Source organism: Hirundo rustica, chromosome 13 (genome assembly GCF_015227805.2).
Source record: "Hirundo rustica isolate bHirRus1 chromosome 13, bHirRus1.pri.v3, whole genome shotgun sequence".
NCBI classification, from domain to species: Eukaryota; Metazoa; Chordata; class Aves; order Passeriformes; family Hirundinidae; genus Hirundo; species Hirundo rustica.
The window spans coordinates 10,191,431-10,213,183 of NC_053462.1; the positions used below are offsets into that span (position 1 = coordinate 10,191,431).

General features: G+C 42.4%; 3 protein-coding genes across 5 annotated transcripts; 2 read left to right on the top strand and 1 right to left on the bottom strand.

Moving 5' to 3' along the window:
- Nucleotides 1-504: 504 nt before the first annotated feature.
- Nucleotides 505-9,994, top strand: SQOR (sulfide quinone oxidoreductase). 2 transcript variants are annotated; one of them, XM_040076989.2, is made up of 11 exons: nucleotides 525-603; nucleotides 1,043-1,133; nucleotides 1,869-2,117; nucleotides 2,448-2,618; nucleotides 3,113-3,166; nucleotides 4,659-4,853; nucleotides 5,730-5,939; nucleotides 6,395-6,578; nucleotides 7,402-7,469; nucleotides 8,263-8,441; nucleotides 8,646-9,994. In XM_040076989.2, exons 3-11 carry the CDS (start codon nucleotides 1,887-1,889, stop codon nucleotides 8,701-8,703), a joined length of 1,350 nt encoding a protein of 449 aa, XP_039932923.1. In that variant the 5' UTR covers nucleotides 525-603; nucleotides 1,043-1,133; nucleotides 1,869-1,886; the 3' UTR covers nucleotides 8,704-9,994. The 2 variants fall into 2 exon arrangements, with proteins under 2 accessions (XP_039932922.1, XP_039932923.1); XM_040076988.2 differs by lacking the exon at nucleotides 1,043-1,133 and having other exon boundaries at nucleotides 505-603; nucleotides 8,646-8,786.
- On the bottom strand, nucleotides 9,372-12,359 carry LOC120758573 (nicotinamide riboside kinase 2-like). Its single transcript, XM_040076991.2, has 8 exons — nucleotides 12,076-12,359; nucleotides 11,836-11,926; nucleotides 11,374-11,419; nucleotides 11,046-11,232; nucleotides 10,738-10,809; nucleotides 9,986-10,092; nucleotides 9,686-9,777; nucleotides 9,372-9,566 (listed from the first exon to the last, which is right to left on the bottom strand). The coding sequence occupies exons 1-8, from the start codon at nucleotides 12,099-12,101 to the stop codon at nucleotides 9,561-9,563; spliced, it is 627 nt and encodes a 208-aa protein (XP_039932925.1). The 5' UTR covers nucleotides 12,102-12,359; the 3' UTR covers nucleotides 9,372-9,560.
- A 2,432-nt stretch (nucleotides 12,360-14,791) lies between these two features.
- On the top strand, nucleotides 14,792-20,871 carry LOC120758902 (CDC42 small effector protein 2-B-like). 2 transcript variants are annotated; one of them, XM_040077625.2, is made up of 4 exons: nucleotides 14,792-15,449; nucleotides 16,821-17,030; nucleotides 17,469-17,570; nucleotides 18,098-20,871. In XM_040077625.2, exons 2-4 carry the CDS (start codon nucleotides 16,977-16,979, stop codon nucleotides 18,170-18,172), a joined length of 231 nt encoding a protein of 76 aa, XP_039933559.1. In that variant the 5' UTR covers nucleotides 14,792-15,449; nucleotides 16,821-16,976; the 3' UTR covers nucleotides 18,173-20,871. The 2 variants fall into 2 exon arrangements, with proteins under 2 accessions (XP_039933559.1, XP_039933558.1); XM_040077624.2 differs by having other exon boundaries at nucleotides 14,792-15,392.
- Nucleotides 20,872-21,753: the final 882 nt, after the last annotated feature.

Consider the following 21,753-nt stretch of genomic DNA (forward strand, 5'->3'; position numbering starts at 1 on the left):
CTAGTCTTGCTTGATTTCAGCAAGTTACTTATGCAACTTACAGTAAAAAGTTACTTATGGAGTAGATAAATGTGGCAGTAGAGCGTTTAGGGTGAGGCAGTGTGTGCCCAGGCCTCACAGAGCAGTTCCCACCCTCATCCTGCCTGGACTTTGGAAGGGTTAAGCAGCGCTCCCCGCAGTTGTGTATGTCTTAAGTGGGACTCTGGGCTGCTGCCTGGGAGGGAGGCCAATACCGAATGTGCAGCTGGGTTTCTACCAGGCTTTGGCAGGGGGCCAGGTTTAGGACTGTTGGGAATATTAGTAATATACTAATATTAAAGAGTTTCAAAGCTTTGGGAAGCATGGGGTTGGAGCTGTAAGGCGTCACCGGTACCTGCCCGGAGCGCAGCGCTCGGCTCAGCCTCTGGCGGGGGCTCCGCGCCCACCTCCGGCTGCGCACACCCGGCGCTGCCCGGCCCTTCCCGGCCCTTCCCGGCCGGACCGCGGCCTTTGCCCGCGGCCGGGCAGCGCCCGGGGCCCCGAGCTCCGCCCCGCCGCTCCCGGCGCCGATCGCACACGGCCCGGCGGCGCGGTCCTTCCCTGCCCTGCTCGGCGCAAGGAGCGGTGAGTGCGGAGCCGGGAGCGGGGCCGGGGCTCCGTCCTGCCGTGAGGGAGCGGAGGTGTCGGCTTGGGCCGAGCGGGGGGCGGCGGGAGGGCCGCGCCGGCGGGGCAGCCTGCGGGCCGCAGCGGCCTCGCCGGGGAGGGACGGGGTCGTGCCCCGGCCCCGCGGCCGCGGCCCCGCTCCCCCTGCAGGGCCGGGTCCCTCGGCTCAGGGGGCGCGGAGCAGCAGCGGGCTGTGAGCGGAGCTGAGGGGCCCACGCTCTCCGGAGCCGGCCGGGGAGCTGCCCGCCGAGCTCGCACACGTGCATGCGTGGAACGCTTAAACTGCTGCTCTGTGGCCAGCTGTTAACGAATAGTTGCAATGATCTGTACTTCTTGCCAGTAGGACTTCTCTAACTTCATTTATTCCAACTTCCTTCAATAAACTGGATGGATGAAGTAGGCAATCTGGGGAGCTTAGCATACGGTGGGTGCCCTGGAGAGGAAGAAACTGCAGTTGTCCTGGGTGCCTCTGCACGAACTGCCATGCTTCGGTTAGTGTTTGTTCTAGGCTCCAGTTGAGATACTGAAGGACTGAGCTCTCCTGCTCAGGCTGAACTATGGTTTCTTTAAAGTGCATTTTCTTCAGTATTAAACGGACTTACTCTAAAAACAGGCAAACAGGCAAAATAGCCTTAGAGTGAAAGGGAAAACAGATTTATGAAGGTAGGCCCACATTTTTAAATAGCTGCCTGCACAGATGATAAACAGCCTTCTAGAGTGAAACTGACTTACTGTTCCACATTTTGTTCTGGTTGGGGAGGGGATGAGAAGAAAAATCTTTGCATCTTGGAAATCTGTAAAATAAAATTATTAACAATTGTTTTACAGTGGATGCCTCTGGGATTTTTCCCTCTCTGTCCCAAATCTTAGCTGTAAGGATTAATAATGGGGTATTATAAAGAATTCAGCGTACACAGACAGGAGGGATGTCAAGATAGCACAGAAAGGTGCAGAATGAGTTGCTCAAATACATCTAGTGTAGTGGAGAATTTTTGAAGCTGATATTGGAAGATTTTCTTGAAAATATTTGAGGTTTCTGGTGTAACTTTGAAACTCCAGTCTGTAAGTAACATAAATTAGTAAATAAATGAAAAAGCTGTAATTCTTGCCTGATGACTCGGGGAACTTAGTATTATAAATTTTGCCTTGAAAATTAACCCAGGCATTTAAATAAATATCAATTCTGCCTCCTGTAATTGTTACTGGTACCTTTCCTTATCTCCTAGCTTCCCACTTAATGAAAGATGTCAGCAGTAGGAGCAGTGTTCTCCTGCTCCAGTCTCCGTTCTTGTGTGTGGTTGCTGAAACCAGGAATGCAGATGAGCTCCTTTGGCTTACACACAGCAGCCAGGTGTGCTGCCAAGGATTATTATGAAGTACTTGTGTTGGGTGGAGGTGCTGGTGGAATCGCCATGAGTGCTCGGATGAAGAGGAAAGTGGGGGCAGGAAATGTGGCTGTTGTTGAGCCAAGCGAGGTGAGTGTCCCGCTGCTGTAAAGCACTGTGAAGAGTAAGCATTTTACATGTGACCAGACGGGTCCGATTCTCATCCCTCTCCAGCAATACTTGTTTTTAACTGTGAAAAATAAGCCAGCTAACCATCTTTCAGAAGGTTTTGTATGACACTTTCTTCTCCATGAAATTTATGCATCCCTGCAGCTTTGTAATGGAAAAATCTTGGTTATTTATACAGCTTCTTTTGTTAAGAATAATACAATGTTAAGAGTACATTGCTCCCTTTTGGAGTGATGTGCCTTTAACTCTCTCTAAACAGTTTTGAAATCTCCATTTGAACTTTTGTTTCAGACTCATTACTATCAGCCGCTGTGGACCCTGGTTGGTGGTGGTGCAAAGCAGCTGGCAGCTTCTGCACGTCCAATGGGAAGTGTAATACCTAAAGGTGTTGAGTGGATCAAATCTCAAGTTATAGCATTGGATCCAGACAAGAACTGTGTCTGGCTAGAGAATGATATCAAGGTAATAATTACCTTGAAAAGAAAAAAAGTTTTTTATTTTTTATTTTGTGTCATAAGTTGTATGTCACTTCCTGCAGATCCCCTTAGAACTGTCTACTGAGCAAGGCCTCCAGCATCTAGGAGGCTGGGAAATTCCAATTAGTCTTATGTACTTGATCCTAAAATCTTTTTCTAATTAAAATTGTGGTAGATAACTAGGTTAGAATAACATCAACTTAAAATACTATTATCATAGCCTTTGCCCTGTTTATGGTGAACTGAACAGAAAAGAGAATATTTTGCTCCAGATACCTGGGTTTGTGTATAACAAAGGCTTTGTGCGTAACTCATAATGCAGTTAGCATGTTAATTGGAATTCTTAGAGCTTAACTTATGTTACTAATGCTCCCTATATCTCTTTTCTTGTGACTCTGTTGCTGTCAGGTAACTGAAATTTACTTTGAGGTTATGCTTTGGTTTCTGTGTCTAAAATACTTTTTGTTCCTTACACAACAGGTATCATACAAGTATCTGATAATTGCCCTTGGAATTAGTCTGCATTATGAAAAGGTATTTGTTTTACAGTAATCATATTTTTACTCATTTTAACAGCATCACATACATTCATTAGAGTAAATGGCTTTTCAGTACTGTTTTTACTGCAAGGGAACGCTGAATTAAAGTGCTAGAAGACAGACTTTACTCCTTCCACGGATCCCTGTGTAAAAACGCAAATTACCTTTCGGAAAGCCTCTTACGACAACTTTGTTGCATCTCTATGGCAGTATCAGCAGATGGGGCAGCAAGTTAAATCTAGAACTTTAAGGCCGCCTGTAAATAATGAGATTATAAGGTGTGCTGAGTGTAGTTTGAAGCACCTCTAATGTGTACAGGACGAGAAACACAAAGCAGTCAGTAAAATATGACCTGCAGAATTAATTTGTCCTACCCTCACCTTTCTTAAAGGATACACCTCAAAAGGAGCCAGCTAAAGTACCAGGCTTGTGTTTAAATACGCCCTGGGGCCCTTCCCTTGTGTAAGGTTTCCTGTACACTTCATACAGTGGCACTCAGAAGAAAATGTTGGTGCAAGAATGACCACAGTGATGTGCAGGAGGAGGAAAACACAAAGGCAAGATGTCTGAGCAATTTGACTCCCATGGTTTTACTCTGACAATATACTTAAGTATCTCTTTGAAAAGCTTTCAAGATATATGTCAAGCAAGAGTTGGTCTCAGTTAGCTACAGTCACAAATAAGCTCTGGTGCTTAGCTCAGTAGAATGAGGAGTTGCAGCATGTTCAGTGACCCTCCTCTCAGTCTTCCTATGTATTGCTTCAGTACAAGCTGATAAAAGCAAATTCAGTGTTCACTGGTAGAAGCCATGCAACACAATCACACTCTAGTGAAAACTCACAGTAACTTTAAAAAAAAGGTGGACTCTTGAAAAAGAGGGATGGTTTCTCTTCACCAGCAGTGTACTTCTGGTGCAGACTGGAATGTCCCAAACGCATTGCAGTGCATGACTCCATATTCTCACAGATTTTCTACAATCCAGTATTTTGAAATGGGTACAACTTACTTTCTCAGAAGCAGATGCTCAGGTCATAGTAGGATTAATAGGGAAATAATAACTGGATGCAGATTAGTTAAAACAAAATGACCCTAGGCAAATACAGGTATCTGCAACTGACTACAGAGAAGTTTCATTCACCGTATACGTTTTCATTATGCTTTTTACTTGTGGCAATAGCTTAATATATTCTTACTCTGAATTTCAGTCTACAAAAACTTGGGTCTGGGTCTGCACTGAAGACTTATGCTCAGATGCTGCAGACCAATTTTACTGAATGTTACATCCACTACATCATATACTAAATTCTAAAGGAAATACCTTTTTATTGCTAGGCCTGTTTTTAAAAATACCAACTAGCAAGTAAGTATGGACTTCCTTTTTGGCAAAAACTTCTTATGTAGCTATTTCTCGGTCTGTATTTAATACTTGTCAATGATGACAAAACTTTTGCCACCTGTACTTCAAACCTTAATTTCTCTTTTCCTAGATCAAAGGCTTGCCTGAAGGTTTTAATCACCCTAAAATAGGTTCCAATTATTCAGCCCAGACAGTAGAGAAAACATGGAGAGCTTTACACAATTTTAAGGAAGGAAATGCGATCTTCACCTTTCCAAATACTCCAGTGAAATGTGCAGGGGCTCCTCAGAAGATCATGTATTTATCAGATGCATACTTGAGAAAAGTAAGTCTTTTACCCTCCCTGCCAGTGCTTGTTCTCATCGTTGGAAGGAAAGCTTGTTCTAAGGGTTTCATATTATCTTTAAAATAAATATAAACCACATAAGAGTGCTGTGATTCAGGATTATTAAAGTGACTGGGTTGCTTTTTCTATTTTTAATGTATAAGGAATGCAGGTAAATGGATTGTACATAAATATTTAGCATATATTTAATCCCAGAGAAACTTGTAGAATTCAGAAATTCCGTTCAGAAATTCATACTGAAAGAACTGTTTGCCCTGCTTCTGATGAGCTACAGATACAACTGTTCTCAGCCTAATTTATAACTTCACATGGTGCACCAAAATAACACTGGCTGGAATTTAGTCATTCTTGTTACTTTAAGTACTTAATACCTGTTGCCATTTGTCTACTAGTCTGCAAAGTGGCTCTGCTTGCTCCTTGGGGCATTGTCTCAGCATCAGGAGGAGTCTTAGCTAGGCTGTTTAAGCAAGCTTAGGGGAAGCAAAAGACAACTTCAGGTGGAAGTGTCAGGCTCTGTATGTGTTTAAGTTTCATGAGCTGCCTACTGGGTATCTGAATTATGCATAGAAGGGAAGGTTTCAGAAAGCTTTTTAACACTAAACTGCTTCAAGAATTTAATCTGCATACAGCAGTTCCTCAGTGCTTTGCAGCCACCTCTTCTCATGAGTTGTGTGAGGTAACTTCAGTACCTCACACAGGAAGGGTCTACCTTTTAACATGCTGTGAAATATTAATTAAATATTCATTAATAATTGAACTGCATGAATAGTTCTATCAGCTCTTTGGTAGTACAGCAGTTCTTTTGTCTTGTCACTGTTCCTTAATAGAAAAGGCTAATTGGATCTCCTCCTGCAGACAGGAAAACGTTCCAAAGCAAACATCATGTTCAACACCTCACTTGGTGTGATTTTTGGTGTTAAGAAATATGCTGATGCACTGCTTGAAGTAATAAAGGACAGGGATCTTGCTGTTAACTACAAGCGCAACCTCATAGAAGTTCGAGCAGACAAGCAAGAAGCTGTGTTTGAGAACCTGGACAAACCTGGAGTGACTGAAGTTTATCAGGTCAGGAGCTTTCAAACCCCTCATTTGGTTTATTTATTTTCCTTGTGTACCACAAAGTAACTTCTACATTGTTACAACACCATCTGCTTTCTCGTGTATTGCTGTTCCCCCAAGAGTACTATCTCTAACTTTGGCAGAATATTAAAAATTTTGAAACCAAGGTGGAGAGAAGAAAAAAATGTCTCACAAATTATGCCTGGAGTCCTGTATGTGGTGGGAATGCATCAGGTGTATATGGAGGAAGGCAAATTGCTTCCAAATGGAGTTGTTTGATAAGGTTCATGTTAATTAAAGGCTGCACTTGAAATTTGAGCGTAGATTCCATGTACTTGCTTAAAAAACCAAAACAGACACAAACCCAAGAAACCCTCTCTCCACACTGTGCTTATTGCCTTATACCAACAGGTAGTTTGCTCTGATGAACTAACGATTGAGTGCATTTTCTTTGTTTTTAGTATGAAATGCTTCATGTCACACCCCCAATGGGGCCACCTGCTGTACTCATCAACAGTCCTGTCTCAGATGAAAGTGGCTGGGTGGATGTAGATAAGGAGACTCTACAACATAAAAAGTATCCTAATGTCTTTGGTATTGGAGACTGCACCAACCTTCCAACATCAAAAACTGCTGCAGCTGTAGGTAAAGTTGCATCTGTATGTTTGTGTGTAAATGACAAGAGTGGAGTCACAGTAAGCTTTTTGTTTAGTTTGTGACTTCAGTTTCAAGCTTTCATAAAGACCAGGGTCTCCTGGGCCGACTAGGTAGCTACAGACCATGTTGATGCCACTAACCCAATAGTTCTGTTGTACCAGATGTCTCACAGATGAAGTAATTCTATTGTTTTGTGTTTGTTATTATATGACAGAATGTCACGTAATTAAATATTCTTGTATTATATCATCATTCAGTAATGAACCTTTCTGTTTTATCTTAGCTCCTCATGCACGTGTCACCTAACTGAGAAGTCACTATCAAAAAATCTCATGTTCTGGCCTTGTAGTCACAGGTTTCACAATTAAAACACTTTAAGTGTATAGTCTCACAACTGTTAAAAGGCAAATAAGAGTAGAAAAAAGCCTAGGGTATACAGTATGTTATTGATGTAATGAAAGAGTGGGGTACTTAACTACTTCAGTAAATGGATCTGCAGTTACAGCTCTCAAAATGAAACAGAATTTCAGTGTGCCAGAACCTCAGTGCTCGATAAGAGCAAGTATAATTTATCATAGAAGAATGGGCATAGGCTAAAAATATCAGCTCAAGGTTCATTAAGCTTTAGCATGTTCAAAACAGTGAGGCCAAAGCTTTAGTCCTTTTTTTTAAAATCTGGGACACTAAATTTACATGCAAGTTCAATTGCAGCTGAACTGTCCAACAAAATGCCTGGCTACTAGTTTGCTTTAGGAATGACAATAATTCCTGGCTGAAACAGTCTTAATACATTTCCCTTTTTCTTATTTAGCGGCACAGTCTGGAGTCCTTGATAAAACTATTTCCCGGGTAATGAAGAACGAGTTGCCAGTTAAAAAGGTACTTACAGTTCTTGTCTTAGGGAGAAATTCTCTTGAATGTTTTCTCCCTTCTTACACAGGAAGTTTTGCAAGCATCTGAGTGTGTGAACCGGAAGGCAGGAAAGGCTTTGCCTCTGCAGTTGTGGTGCTAAATGGTTACATGCTGCATATTAGAGTAGTAGTGGAATTGCAGTTCATGAATACTGCCATTTCCTGACTTCTGAGTTGAGAGAAAGTTAGAGGCTGATTAGTCAGGGCTTTTCATCAGTGCAAATGATTTACTTACACTAAGGTAATACCTGCTCCAGAAACACTCCTGCAAACTTGCTTCTTCTGTATAGGACATAATCTTTTAAGGAATTAATCTGAAGCTTCTGTACTACTGCTGTTAAGCCTATAAATATGTTCATTTTACAAATGGCTTCCTTGAGGCACTAACCTGAATATCCCGTGATTATCGGGAAATTCTCACTAAAGATCCTGGTGGGTTATTGAAGTAAACACCAGCTCTCATCCTGTTGGTTCCGCTACTTAGAGTAACCAGCCATTAATGACATCATGCCCTATTGTTCTAGGTTAGGTCTAATTTAAGCAATGTTGTTAAGCAGCTCTACATTTGAAAGAGTGACTTAGTATTATAGTTAATAAACCACAACTGGCTTAGCAGCCTTCCAACTTCACTGGTATTTATACTGTAAATACAGAAACTTCCTAGGAAGTTATTTTGAAATGTGAATGTTAACCATGGCTTGTATAACCTCAGACGTTAGGCTTTGCTCAGAATGATGACAAGTGGCTATTTTTCATTGCAGTATGATGGATACACCTCCTGCCCACTAGTAACAGGCTACAACAAGGTGATTCTGGCAGAGTTTGACTACGATGCTCAGCCTTTGGAGACCTTTCCCATTGACCAGAGTAAGGAGAGATCAACCATGTACCACATGAAAGCTGATATGATGCCTCTGCTCTACTGGAATGCACTACTTAAGTAAGTATTGAAGAAAAACTATCAGGCATAGACACCTGTTCTGGTTTAATTCCTTGCTAGAATAGAAGCAAAGTAGATGCTCAGCTGTGATCAGAACCACCCCCTAATGCTTAGCTCTTCACAGTGTAGTATCTTAATAGGAAAAAAAGACAACTCCTCAAGCCCTACTTTGATAGTATGTGAAAGAACTTTCTCTGTTTCCAGGGGATACTGGGGAGGACCAGCTCCTGTCAGGAAGATAATGCATCTGGGCTTGAAGTGACTGCTGGTTCTCAGCATTGCTAAAATCTTCCAAAGAAGTGGACTGGTCTCACATTGGATCAATACATAACTTCCCTCTTGGAATATGTGGCAGACATTTAATTTTTTTTTTTTTTTAATCAAGCTTTGGTCACTAATTCACTTTTCCTCCTACTATGGCCTAAAGCCTTCATAATGCTCTTTCCCTACTTTTTATGTAAATTGAGGCCTTAAACTACTTCTGTATTTACACAGAAATCTGACCTTGCCTTGCCTTTCTCTACGGATTACTGCAGGATTTGCTAGAACAATTAGTATTTTCAAAGCTATTGTGTATATAAAATTTTCTTCTTGACCCTAAACTGAATTGTCTGCATCCAAGATCAATTGCATGCACTGGATTTAACAGTGATTCAGTGCTAGTAAAATGGCCTGAAAATCTCCTGTTCTCTTATTTTTCAAGAGCATCAGTCCTAATTTCTGTGGATACCTGCTGCCTAATTATTACAGGAATGCCTGCAGAATTTTGAAAGCAAAGAACTCAAAGCAGTGTCTGTGTATATGGATACACACACACTCTCCTAGAATAGCTGAGCCACTTCACATCATTTCCACTATAATGTTTTAACCCATGACACCAAGAACATACAAAAAAAGTCACCTGAGAACACATACTAGACTGAAGCACAGTTTAGGATCACAGACAAGGGGGAAGTGCTTTTTAATTATGGCCATATAGAACTCAGTTTAAGGGAAAGGTTGAACAAAGTTGAATTGGAGAGTTGAGTCTTCACAGAAGCTGGAACTTTAGAGGCAGTCAGGTAGACAGCATGGAACAATTAGGAATCATCTTCATTCACAAGAATCAGCAGCAACGGCTTATTTCTAAACAGAAAGATAAATATGAACATAGTTCAAGTTACAGCTTCACGCTTTTCCAACTTTTCCAACACAGGTTTTAAAAGGTTTGTCTTTGAATTGCAGTTATAAGCATGAACATATACCTGGGTGTTAAGCAATTCTTCAATCTTATTTTGGATCTGCCCATACACATCATTAAACAGCTCCTCCTTTGATTTTGTCCCATTCAAATGCACTTAAAGAAAGTAAAATAAGAGAGCTATAACAGAATGTCTCTGTAAGCTTGCCAAATCCTAATTTAAAAAGTTAGCATGCAGCTAGATGGTATCAGAGAAATATACTCCCTCCACCTGCTTCATTCACATCCTCTCATGCATCTAACCAGTATGTACTGCACAGGTTTGAAAAGCAATCTCATAGTGTTTTTGTCAGTAAAGACTTACCCACATCAACTCCAAGTTCTTCCATTATCTTCCTGTGCTTTACGTACATAGGCCAAACATGGCCATCAAACAAGCCAGGTGGATCCGGTACAGTGTAATTCCTTGAACTGTAAATTAAGGCATTATTACTCAAAAGTAGTCTAGTAACAGTTCAGGGAAACAACAGATCCTTCACTAGGTTTCTGTATATATTAGCTTAAGCCCATTGACTCCGCTTTGGTTTCTGAGCTTATCAAAACTTAGTAGTTAGCACGGGCTGCAAGCATCAAGTTATGCAAATAAATTGAAATTTGATGTGCAGCCCAAAGTGTTTAAAATACACAGAGTTCCCAAGACAGACTGATCTAAATATTGATGAATAAACTCTCAAAAGCTTTAGCAGAACATTGGGTAAAATACCTGTCCGCTTATTTCTCTTGAAATGTAACTCAAGTTTTCATTTGTGGTAAGAATAGTGTATGTGTGCAACAACACAGCCAATTGTAAAACCTCAGATAGTCTGAGACCTGGGAACTATGTAATTGGAAAACCAGCATGGGGGAAAGCCTAGTGCAAGGTGTGTGCAGAAACTGAGCATACACCATGCAATGGCTTGGTGGGAAGTTTCAGGTCAGTTTGGTGAAGGAAGCAACAGTCTTCTAACTCAGCAGCTACATTTGCCTTTATCCCTTCTCATCTAAAAGCTTCAGAGAAACAAAGTCTTGAATAGAGTAAGATGTTACTGGGTTAGCAAAGATCTCAGACAAACTTACCTTCTTCTCCTTTTACACTCTTCATATGGAATGGAAAGAAAGTACCGATGGTGGAACACATCAATCAGTGGCCTGAAAGAGATACCTGCTTGGTTACACCTTGTCTAATTAGTAGGAAAACCCAGAAAAGTAAAAACGAAATCCACTTCCTGTACTTACAGCAGTTTTAGACTTGTGACACCTAAACTTGGCAGTAGTCAATGCCCCTTCTAACTCTTGGTTTAGAACATGTCTTTTTATTCCCTTGGAGGTTCATCCATTACATAAAATAATGTAAAAATCAAAATGATTTTTACACAATTGATTACCTGTAGGTGTAAAGTAGGAAGCCTTCAACAATAAGAATGTGGACTGTTTCATCTCCTCCATCCTTATCTTCCAAGATCTGGGCATCCAGTGTGTTGTTGATCCCATGAGAACGTTCAAACTTGACCGGGTTTTTTATCCAAGCATTTATGGTACTCATCATAGCTTCCATATCTAATGCACTAATCACTAAGACAAAACAGACAACTATCATTAAGCATAACTAAATATCATAAATTAATATAGTCAGTACAAAACAGTGCACATAAAGAATCAAAATACTCTTTTAAGTTTTTGAGTTATGCTTTGATAGCACTAACAAAGGCTTACCATCGTACTGTTTAAACCCATCTTCAACTTCTATTTCATCTTGGGGCTGAAACAGTAACAAGAAAAAAAAAAGCAAACCTGCTTGATCAGGACAGCTACTGAGAAGCTCAATACCCATTTCAAAGCAAGATTCAAGATCCAAACCCTGAAGCTACACAGGGGAATCTTAACCCTCCACCAGGTTCCTTTGCATGCAGATAAAACCTGCAGTACGAGGCTCAGATAAAGCCACCCGCTCCTCTATCTTCCCACGGACACGAGCCCAGCGCTGGCGCTCCACGGAAAGTCGTGGGGACCCGCTCTAGCGCAGGCTTATCCGGGCGGCGCACGGCCCCGCCAGGCAGCGCAGGAGGCGCGGGCAGGGCGGCGCAGGGCGGGCAGCGCGCCAGCAGCGCGGGCGGAAGCCCGCGGGGGTCACCCCGCGCCCTCCCGCGGCCTGCAGGGGCCGGCGGGCCCGCTCACCTTGAAGAAGTCATCCTGGTGCACCACGCTGCAGTTGGGCAGGGCCCGCATCAGCCGGCGGGTCAGGGTGGTCTTGCCGCCGTTGGTGACCCTGCGGCGAGAGCGCGGCCGTCGGGAAGCGCCACGTGGGGGCCGCGTCCGCCCCCCCACCCCCACTGCGGCACCGGGAGGGGCCGGGATGAGAGACCCGTGCCCGTCCCGCAGCCCGAGCCGCTTTCCCCGCCCGCTCCCGGCTCTCACCCGCCGATGCCGATGATGATGTTCATGGCGCGTCCGGCGGCCGCCCGGCCCGACTCCTACTGCCTGTTTCTGAGGGGCGGGGGGGAACCCGGTGTCTCCGGTACCGGCCGTCTACGTGCCTGAGCCGGGACCCGGGCAGGGGGGAGGAAGGGGCCGGAGAAAGAGGAGAAGGTGGAGAGGGGAGAAGCCAAACGTCAACTGCTGGGCAGCGCCATGGTCGCTCAGAGCAGCAGCAGGGCCGGTCCGCGCCGCGCCGCGCGCTCCGCAAAGGGGGGCGGTGCCCGCGCGCGCGCGCCTTCCCCTCGCTCTCCGCCGCGCCCATTAGGCGGCCGCCTCCGCCCCGCAGCCAATAGAAAGCGGCGCGACGCGAACGGCTCGCGACGATTGGCTGGGGAGCGCTCACTCACGCCCGGCCGTTTTACAGCGTGGCCGCTAGGGAGCGCTCGGCGCCGTCCGCGCCGGGTAGTGGGGCCGTGGCGCCCCCTGTCGGCTCTGGCGGCGCAGCGCAGGGCCGCGCACTCCCCTCCCGCGAGGGCGGAGCTGCGGCAGCGTCGGGCGCTCGGGCCTGCCGGCGGCTCGGCCGGGACCCGCTCCGGGCACCGGCCCGGTTCTGCAGTCAGGAGCTACGCTGGGGCCGGGACCGGCCGCGGCTCCCCGTGAGGGCGCGCGAGGCTCCTGAGGGTGCGGCGGGGCCGGAAGGCCGCGAGCGCGGGGATGCGCGGCGCGCCCCCTGCCGTTGTCGCGGGCGCAGCGCGGCAGCCCCGCGAGCATCGCTGCGGTCAAGGTCACGGCGCGTCCTCGGCGGGGCCGGGCCGGAGCCTCGGAACGCCCGAGGAGAACTGACCGGGAAATCGACAGGGAGGGATTCTCTTCTGTAGCCTTCTCCAAATGAGGGCAATTCCTGCTTTTCCTGCTTCCTTCATGTGCCTTTCTTTGGCCATCATGTTTGCTCCTCGGCTGTGCCTGGGGACTCTTTTCTTATGAAGGTTTTTTTCCCTTCTTTACCGAAGGGAAATTTACAATCATAGCTTTTTTTTTAGTAACATTAAATTTCATAATTTACAAGTCACTCGATCCGTTCAACATGTTTACATTATCGGTGGTGGGTGTGTTGCCAACTATTTGCTTGCTTTTCATGATTTTTAGTGTTTTTTTTCTGGAGTGCTTTTTCTGCAGTGTTAAGTCTAAGTCTACAAGCAGTCTTTCAAGAAATATAATTGATTTCCTTTGCAGTTGTTTTTAACTTCCAAGCAGGACACATAATATGGTGTCTTGTTTTTTTTCTTCTTATTTAAAGAGGAACGGACACTTAGTTGAAAGTAAATTTTTATTTTCAATATTAAGGTCATTTAGCTTATTTCACATTGAAACAGAGGAGCTGTCTTTGTGGTTTGGAGGGTTTTTATGTGTGAGGGGGTTTGGGGATTTTTTTGGTTTTTTTTTTTTTGGTTTTTTTTGGGGGGGTTGTTTGTGTGTGTTTTTTGATTGGTTGGTTTGGTTTTGAAGAATTTTTTTTTAAATATATGTGTCTACTTAGCTTTGGAAAGAAGGATGTCCTCATAGAGTACACTCCAATTTCTTAAGTTAAAAGTCCTACACACCTAGATAATTGAAGGGCTCAGGTAAAACCTTATTCTCAGCTTTCTGTGAAGCTCCAGGATGGTGGACCAATATATATATTTATGATACATAGTAACATTATTATATAGTTTGAGGAATGCATCCCTGTAATCTGTACATACACTGGTAAAATCAGGACGCTACTTGCAAGCAGCTAAGCTCACTCTACAGCAGATTTTATCTGTTTGGCCTCAAGGTTCTTCCTAAGTCTTAATAATTGTTTTGTACTCTTCGTATTTTCCCAAGCAAGATGCACTCTCCAAGTTTCATGCTCAAAACTAATACAAGTTTTGCTGTCTTTTGCCATGCCTCGCCATTCAAATATGTAAACATACAACTGTTTGAGCATTTTAACACGATGTCAAATGAGCAAAGGAGGGACAGTGAACAAATCAGAAGCACAATGGTTTTTAGAAAGGCATGTAGGCTGAAATACACTGTTCTCCTTGCATGAACTCGGTATTGACAGGGCTGGAATGAAAATGACAACAAGCGGGCCCAGCGGTAATCCCAGTTTAACGCTGAATTGGGGCAGGGGGATGGCAGCCTGTGACAATATACACTGACTGTACCCTCATTGTCCCGCACTAACAGCTCGAGGCAAGGATTTTGCATGGTCTGACCTTGAGTCTAAAGGCCAGTTGGGAAGAATAAATATGTTTAGTGATGTTATTTATCAACATTACAATGTATCTCCCTTCTCTATGCAAAGATTCAGGGTTTTGGTTCTTTTTGTTTGATTCAGGCCAATATTTTCTTTTGATATTTTGTAAGTAAAATACAAGAAGACTTTGAATACTTTTTAAATACACAGCAGTGGTAGAAGAAATTGATTGTTACACTCGGGGAAGTTTATCTCAACATTCCCAAAGCTCTGGGGCGCTTTAAGGTCCTGGGCTCCAGCAGGGCTGTGCATCCTGCCAGCACATCCAGCACCCGTGTCTGCGCGTGCTAGCCATTCCCAGGCCCTTTGTCTCCTCGCCTCGATGATACTGCTGCCATGGTGAAAAACAGAGAGAAAGAACAACAGGATATTGTCCCGTCCTGGTCTGCGTGCCAACTGTGACAAAATGTTGTTTTCTCCCTGGTTCAGGGATTCTTGCTGGCTTTTACTTGTCTTGAGTGAGCCTGAAAACATTAAGATGTTTTTAAAGTTCTTCCAGTTCGTGTGGAAACCTTGAGTCTCTGGGAGCAAGGTGGTGTCCCATGCCCCGGCACAAACATTCCTGTCCTGGGGGATGATTCTCTGAGTCATGCAGAGGAAAAGAAGCGTTCTGCTGTAAAAGACAACAGGAAGGGTTCAGCACGCTGTGTGCCAGCAGGACACCTGCAGAGCTGCCGCAGGGGTGGAAGTGAGCCACAGGCTGCATGGGGAGTGCTGAGAAAACTGCACGGCTGCACAAATCTGACGCCAAACCAGGGCTCTATTTTTGGTCTCCGCTCTGCGTTTCTGACACCTGTAGGGACGCGTGAAGCGCACAAGAGCCTTGTGCAGCACCTCCCGGAGCGGAGGAGCCGCCGCAGGGCATGGGAGGGCAGCGGGGCGTTCTTGCTTAGCCAACAGGACTAATTATAACCCAGGAATATGAACTGTACATGAGCTGAAGCTGCCAAGACGGGAGCTGGGTGTGTGCCAGCGCTTGAATGAGGACACACCACCCTGTCAGGGCTCTCCGGGAGCCGCAGGCAGCACCGAGGTACGCACGGAGCCCCGCGGAGGGAGACGGACACATGGGGGGTTCGGCGGGAGGACGGTAGGCGTTCAGCTGTTGCTTTGGGATGGGCATGGTGTCGTGTCAGTCAGTTTGCTTTCCAAATAGGTGATCTCTGTGCCGTGACACACTTAAGAAAATCTTAGCTTTGATGCGGTCTCATTAACATGCGACAAACCCAGAAAATCCGCGAGTAATGTGAAGTGCTGGCAAAAGCTTTGACTTCTGCATGTTTTTATGGTTGTGTGGATTGCTGTCCCTCCCGGTGGTGATAAAGAACATTTGTGAGGGCACGAGGTGAAAAATGATAATTGAGGCAGATAACGAGTTGTGTAAAGCCACCTGGGACAAACCGGAATAATATAAGACATTCTGCAGAAACGTATCATATAGACTACTTAAAGGGGCAGACATAACAAATGCTTTGAAAGATAAGTAGTAGAAATTTAAGAAATCTGCTTGAAATGAGACGAGATGAAATGTTAGAAAACCACAAAGGTGAAAGAAATAGATGTGCTAATTACATAATTTTGGGACTACATAAGAAATGCCTATGAAGGAGGAAACTTATGCTGGTTGGTTATGAAATCTTTAATGGGGGTTCAGAAAGACTGAATTGATGAAATTATGCTGTTAAACTTCTGTTAAGCTGTAAGCTTAAAAAAAACCACCCAACTTTCTTTAAATGAACATGTTGTGATATTGTTTTAATGATCTGGGGTATGAAAAAGTTGATCAAAGGCTACTCTATAACCCAAGGTTTGCTTTGAAGGAAGGTACATTAAAAGAAAAAAAAAAATTATTAACTACTAAAAGTTGGGCTGTCTCCTGGCTTCATGGCACTTAGAATCAGTGAGTTTCCTGATTGTGTCTCCAGTTCAGGATTGCTATGTTGATATACATTCTGGGAAGTTCTAGGCTCTGATGAATGCTTTCTCTTGCTGGTATGCAAGGCTCTTCTTTTCTCTTTTAAAGGCTATTTGGAGTTGTTTTGAGCTCTTCCTTATCTAAGTAGAGTAACTGTATCATATGTAAAGTCTCCCTTTGTGAATGTTAACAGGTCAATCTGTTCAAGGCTGGTTTCTTACAGACCGGTAAATAATTCATTAGTATTGGTTAGCTTTGCTTACAACCAGATCACAGACTGTTAAACAAGACTTGACTTAATTTCAGCATTGTTTTTATTACATTTCTATAAAGAGCTTCCAATACTCTCTGTGAGTAGATACTCAGAGTTCTTAACCCTGTTTTCTGACGTGAACATAGTAATTTTAAATTGATGCTTCTCTCCTTTACAGGTATGTTTAAGAATGTAGCAGTCTTGGTTTAGCCTTAGGAACTGCTTATTCCTCAATAACAGTTACAAAACTTTGATATATTTTAATATAAATTTAAATATTAATCTCTTTGCAGGTATGCTTATCAGATGCATTCTGTGATCTCTACCAGTGAACCTGCACAAGCAATTCCTTTCTAAGCTCACTCTAGGAACTGCATCTTGATCCTTGTACTGCTCAACCTCTCAGAGAATTACACTAAACAAGACCTTATTACCTACTGAGAAATATAATGACTGAGTTCCTGGTTTGTTTTAATTGGTGCAATGGTGAACAGCCCCCACCGGTAGGTAGATGCACAACCCCTTATTGGACTTGAAGTTTTGTCTTCCAGTTACGTGTGGCAAACACTTTCGCTATCCTGTTGTTTTGATTAGTTTGGGCAAAGTAATGCAAAAGCTAAAACCAGTCCTGTTAAGCTGTGTTCGAACTGTCTGTTCTTTGGCAGAAACTTAGACAGTATGACTGTTTGCAGTTCTCAGGCCCTGACTTTCCAACAGTAAAGAAAGCTTTTGCTAGAATCCAATTAGCAGTAATAAAAGCGACTTTCATTGTGTCTTACTGCAAACAGTCTGAAACTTCAGCCCGCTTGCCATGAGGTGTCATTAGGGGTCAGTCCTGGCTATCTATTTTTATCTTGGCTACTTTTTTCTGGCTGAAAGGTGATAATGTTTTCTGAATAGAGACCTAAGATAGCTTTCTTTTTTTTTTTTTTTTCTCATAGAAGAGGCGTCGGAGACTGGACCGGAATATGATAGGAGAGCCAATGAACTTTGTACACACTGCACACGTCGGGGCCAGAGAGATGAGTAGTGACTATTCCTCAGTAAGTGTGCACCTCTGGGAAAAGCACAGATCTCCCCTCAGTAACCTGCAGGGCAGGTAGCTAATAAAATACTGGATAATTGTAAGAGAGAGAAAAATCTCAAGGTTTTTTGGTTTTTTTTTAATCAATATAATAGCATTAGAACCGAACTCTCTTGGTTTGTAAATGTGAGATACTGTGGGAGATACACTGAGCAGGAAGTGCTCATTTCCTCAGTATCTTTACACATGATGAGAACTTTTTGGATACACTTGATACTAGAACCAAATCACCTTGAAGTCAAAGCTGTGCCAGGATGAGGGATGTAAGAATAACTGGATTTTGTATAGCAAAATGCGTCTCAAAACACTGACTTAAAATAGTACTTAACAGTCCTGGAATTAGTTATTATTTCTCCCTACTACTACAGTTGTGACTCAACACTGTAAACATATGGCCCACCTACCCTTTCAAACAGATGCCTTTAATAATTGCCCTGGCAACCACAATTTATAAGATGTGTGTTCTAATAAGCCTTTTTTTCCTAGGCTATGTCAATTCAGGACCACATGAAGTCTAAAGGTGGCTACACAAATGGCACTTCTGCAGCTGTTGAAATATAGCAAACTGAGAGAAGGTTGAAATCTGCTCTGTCTTATGAGGACCCCCTGAACTGTGATTGCATAATCTCTAAAACCTTTTTATCATGGAGTAGGGAGAGTACCTGAATTAAAAATAGGTCAGTACAAGCTTTGGTGTTCTTTGCACAATATCTTCTGAAGGATTTATTGTAAATTATCCTTGAAATGGTCTCTCATGGTAGTGTTGTAGCAGCAACTGTAATTTGTCACTGTAGATGACTTTCTAGCTCTGTCCCAAAAGCTGTCATATAAGATGGGATTGGAATCTGTGATTTTGGCATCTGTCTCTTTCTCCTCTCAGGAAATGCAAAGGAGATTTAATTGGAAGGTATTGCATGATTTCACTTCTTACATGGGCTAAACTGAGTTGCTAAGTACAACCTCGTAGCTGTCAGATAACTTTGGACCTGTTTTTTGAATGCTTTACAACCTAATGCATAAATCTTTGGTATTTTTTAATGCCTTTTGATAGTGAATGGACTCCAGTGTAGGATAGTTAGCTGAGTCTGCAAGACACAGTGAAACTTCTGCCTTGCCAAGATAACCCTTTTGTATCTAAAAATGGAGCCTTTGCAAACATTCTGACTCTCAAATGAGACTTAGAACAAGAGGTGTGTTCCTCAGTGACTGGGCTGCCTCCCATCCATGCACACACACTGCTGTGACTGGCAGCTATTACTGCAACACAGCTAATTGTACCTACCAGTTAACTTCCAGTGGTGCTACAATATGCTCACAACCGTGTTAGTTTGCATGACTACTGCTGAATTTTAAATTAAATGTATTTAAGATCCCTCTCTTTGTTACCTCTATGTAACAGTAACCACACAGGACTTTGAGGGATATTTTGCTTGTCTTTCTGGCTCCTTAATTTCCAGACTGTCTGTTTTATATGAAATTAATCTTTTCTTGCATGTGGTGTAAGTGATATGGCCATGTGAAGGACACACATTTAAAGAATATTGTGAAAAGTTGCAGGAGAGTATTAAATGGAAACAGCATTTTGCAGAGTTCTAGCACTTCATAAATATTTAAATAAATATCCATAACTATTTAGACATACTCAAACTACAGTTTATTACTTAGTTCATATTCATCTTTCTATTAAGTAACATGAAAAAACTGCTGAAGCAGAACTAGGTTATTCTTATACCCAATCACTGACAATTGTTCCCCAGCTCAAAATTCTGTATGACTACCACTGTAGAAACAGGAAATCTGCTTGCTCTCATGGGATTAACTAATTACAAGTGTTTAAATTGCTGCCATATCAGCACAAGTTATGCTGGAAGTCAGCAAACTGTCCTTGCTCTAAGCAGAAGATCAGTTATGAACTTTTTTCCATTAAAAAAAATTTTTTAGCTGGCAAATCTTTTAACTTGTATGATTCTGTTTGTAGTTGTGATACTTGTTAAATTTAGGCTGCTGGCTTTGCTGAAGTGTTAGGCTGTGTTTTCTGAGTGTACTAAGGAACTTAAAATATGAATATTGAAATGACTGAATGATATGAAAAACAGCTCTGTGTTTCTGTATATGTTAAAAAAACCAGCTTTTACCTTCCCCCATATTTTATCTTCTAGGTCCAAAAAGGAAGGAGTATTGCTTTCTGTAACAGTCAAGAGCTGTTCATAACATTCTGTAACCACATAAGAGAAATCTAATATCCATGTCTTGCAAGACCCTTACTCTTGAATTAGAATGCACACCAAATTTTAATATATTCTAAAATTAGCGTAGTTATCTGTACATTTAGCTTTTGCAAGCCTTTTACATTTCTGTCTTCTAACTTGAGATAGACTCTAACAGCCTAGTTAAGATACAGAGTTTAAAGAAGTTAAATCCTGTATAGTGTTGAGGAAACAGAAAGTGGCCAAGTTGTTTGAAAGAATAGATTCTAATTCATCTGCTGTTATACAGAGTGAATGCATTCAGTCATCCATAGCTGCCCAGCAAAAATGGGGATAGGGCAGTTGTCATGAAGAAAATGGGCTGTGTTTTGTTAACTGTAAGAAAACACACTGAGCAGAAGTTAGGGTTTCTTGAAGACCCATTGAGTAGATTTAAAATTAGTGGTGTAGCTAGAAATAAAGGAGTTGGTGAATATTGCAGCTCTTCTCTCTAAAAAGAAATGAACAGAAAATTTGTTATTAAACACTTATTTAGAGAAAAATCCTAGTTTTGATCATGTAAACCAAATATCACTATCTGGTGTGAAACTAACCTATTTTCGTCTGACTAAATAGCATAATATAGGGCCAAAATAAAGTCCAACATCATTAAAAAGAAATGTTTTGCTATTACATTAGAAGTGTCATTATTTTTAAAAATCTAACAAACATAAACACATGTCTTAGGGCTTAGGTATTTTTTATTCTATATTTAGAAACCTTATGTACCTGTAATCTGTCATGTAATTCAATATAAGCCTATCTTAGTTATAATAAATTTGTTGAACTGGGCACTTGCACTCTTTTCATATTGTGGAAAATCTTCTCTGCACTGAAAACCTGTTGGTTAAATGGATCAGCATGGCTTCAACTTTTATTGCACAGAATGCAATTTCTCCACTAGAGAGCACAGTTTTACATCAAGTCTTCTCTGTTCTATGCAAGCTCTTATTTCATTGTGGGGTTTGGTGGTTTTGTGAGCTTGACTGAAATAAAATACAGAAATAATACCAATTGATCAAACGTTTTAATTTATATTGTAGGCTGTGAAGACCTTACATCAAGACAATCAAGAAACATTACAGCTCTGACTTGAGCCATTTTATGTTTTCTTTTTTTAGTCAGAAGAAAAATAACTTGCAAGCAGAGCAGGATCAACTGTTTGGTTTTTTTTGTTTTTGTTTTGTTTTGTTTTGTTTTGTTTTGTTTTGTTTTAGTCTGACAGTCTTAGCACTGTTTGCTTCCTTGGGAAAAAAAATCTGGGATGGGGAGGTATTTTCTGTTCTGGCTATCTTACCCCTTGACGTTCCTTCTAGGCTTTACTGATTGTCCCATAATACTGCATACACCTGTGGCCAGTATATTGAAAAGGTATTTGTTTTTTTCACAACCTAATATGTCTTTTTATCTCCTGCAGAGCTGCTTTATAACAATTATAGGGTGTCAATGCTATGCTCCAAGTTAGCCTGAGATATGATAACTTGTGACCCACACACGTGGTACTATTCCTTTGTGTGCTCTTGCCATATTGGACTATCAGATGCTGTTGTAGCTTCCACTCTGTATAGACAAAAAATGTAGAGAGATTAATAAATACCCTTAATCTTACTATGCCAGCAAGAATAATCACTACTCAACTGTGTTAAATTCCATGTTCATGAAATTCATTATATGTTACTAAATATGGTACCACTAGAAAAAGAATCCCCAATCTATCAGTGAAAGATAATTAAATGGCTGCTCCTGACCATGTTTGGATTTACTTTGCTGTCAGCACTGTGACGCTGCCCTGAAAAGCCAACAGTTGAAGATAAGAACAATCTTGTCTGCCTTTCATAATCGCTGTGGAACTACAGGAAGAAAACAGTGCTGTTTTACAGTGGTGCTAGGATATTC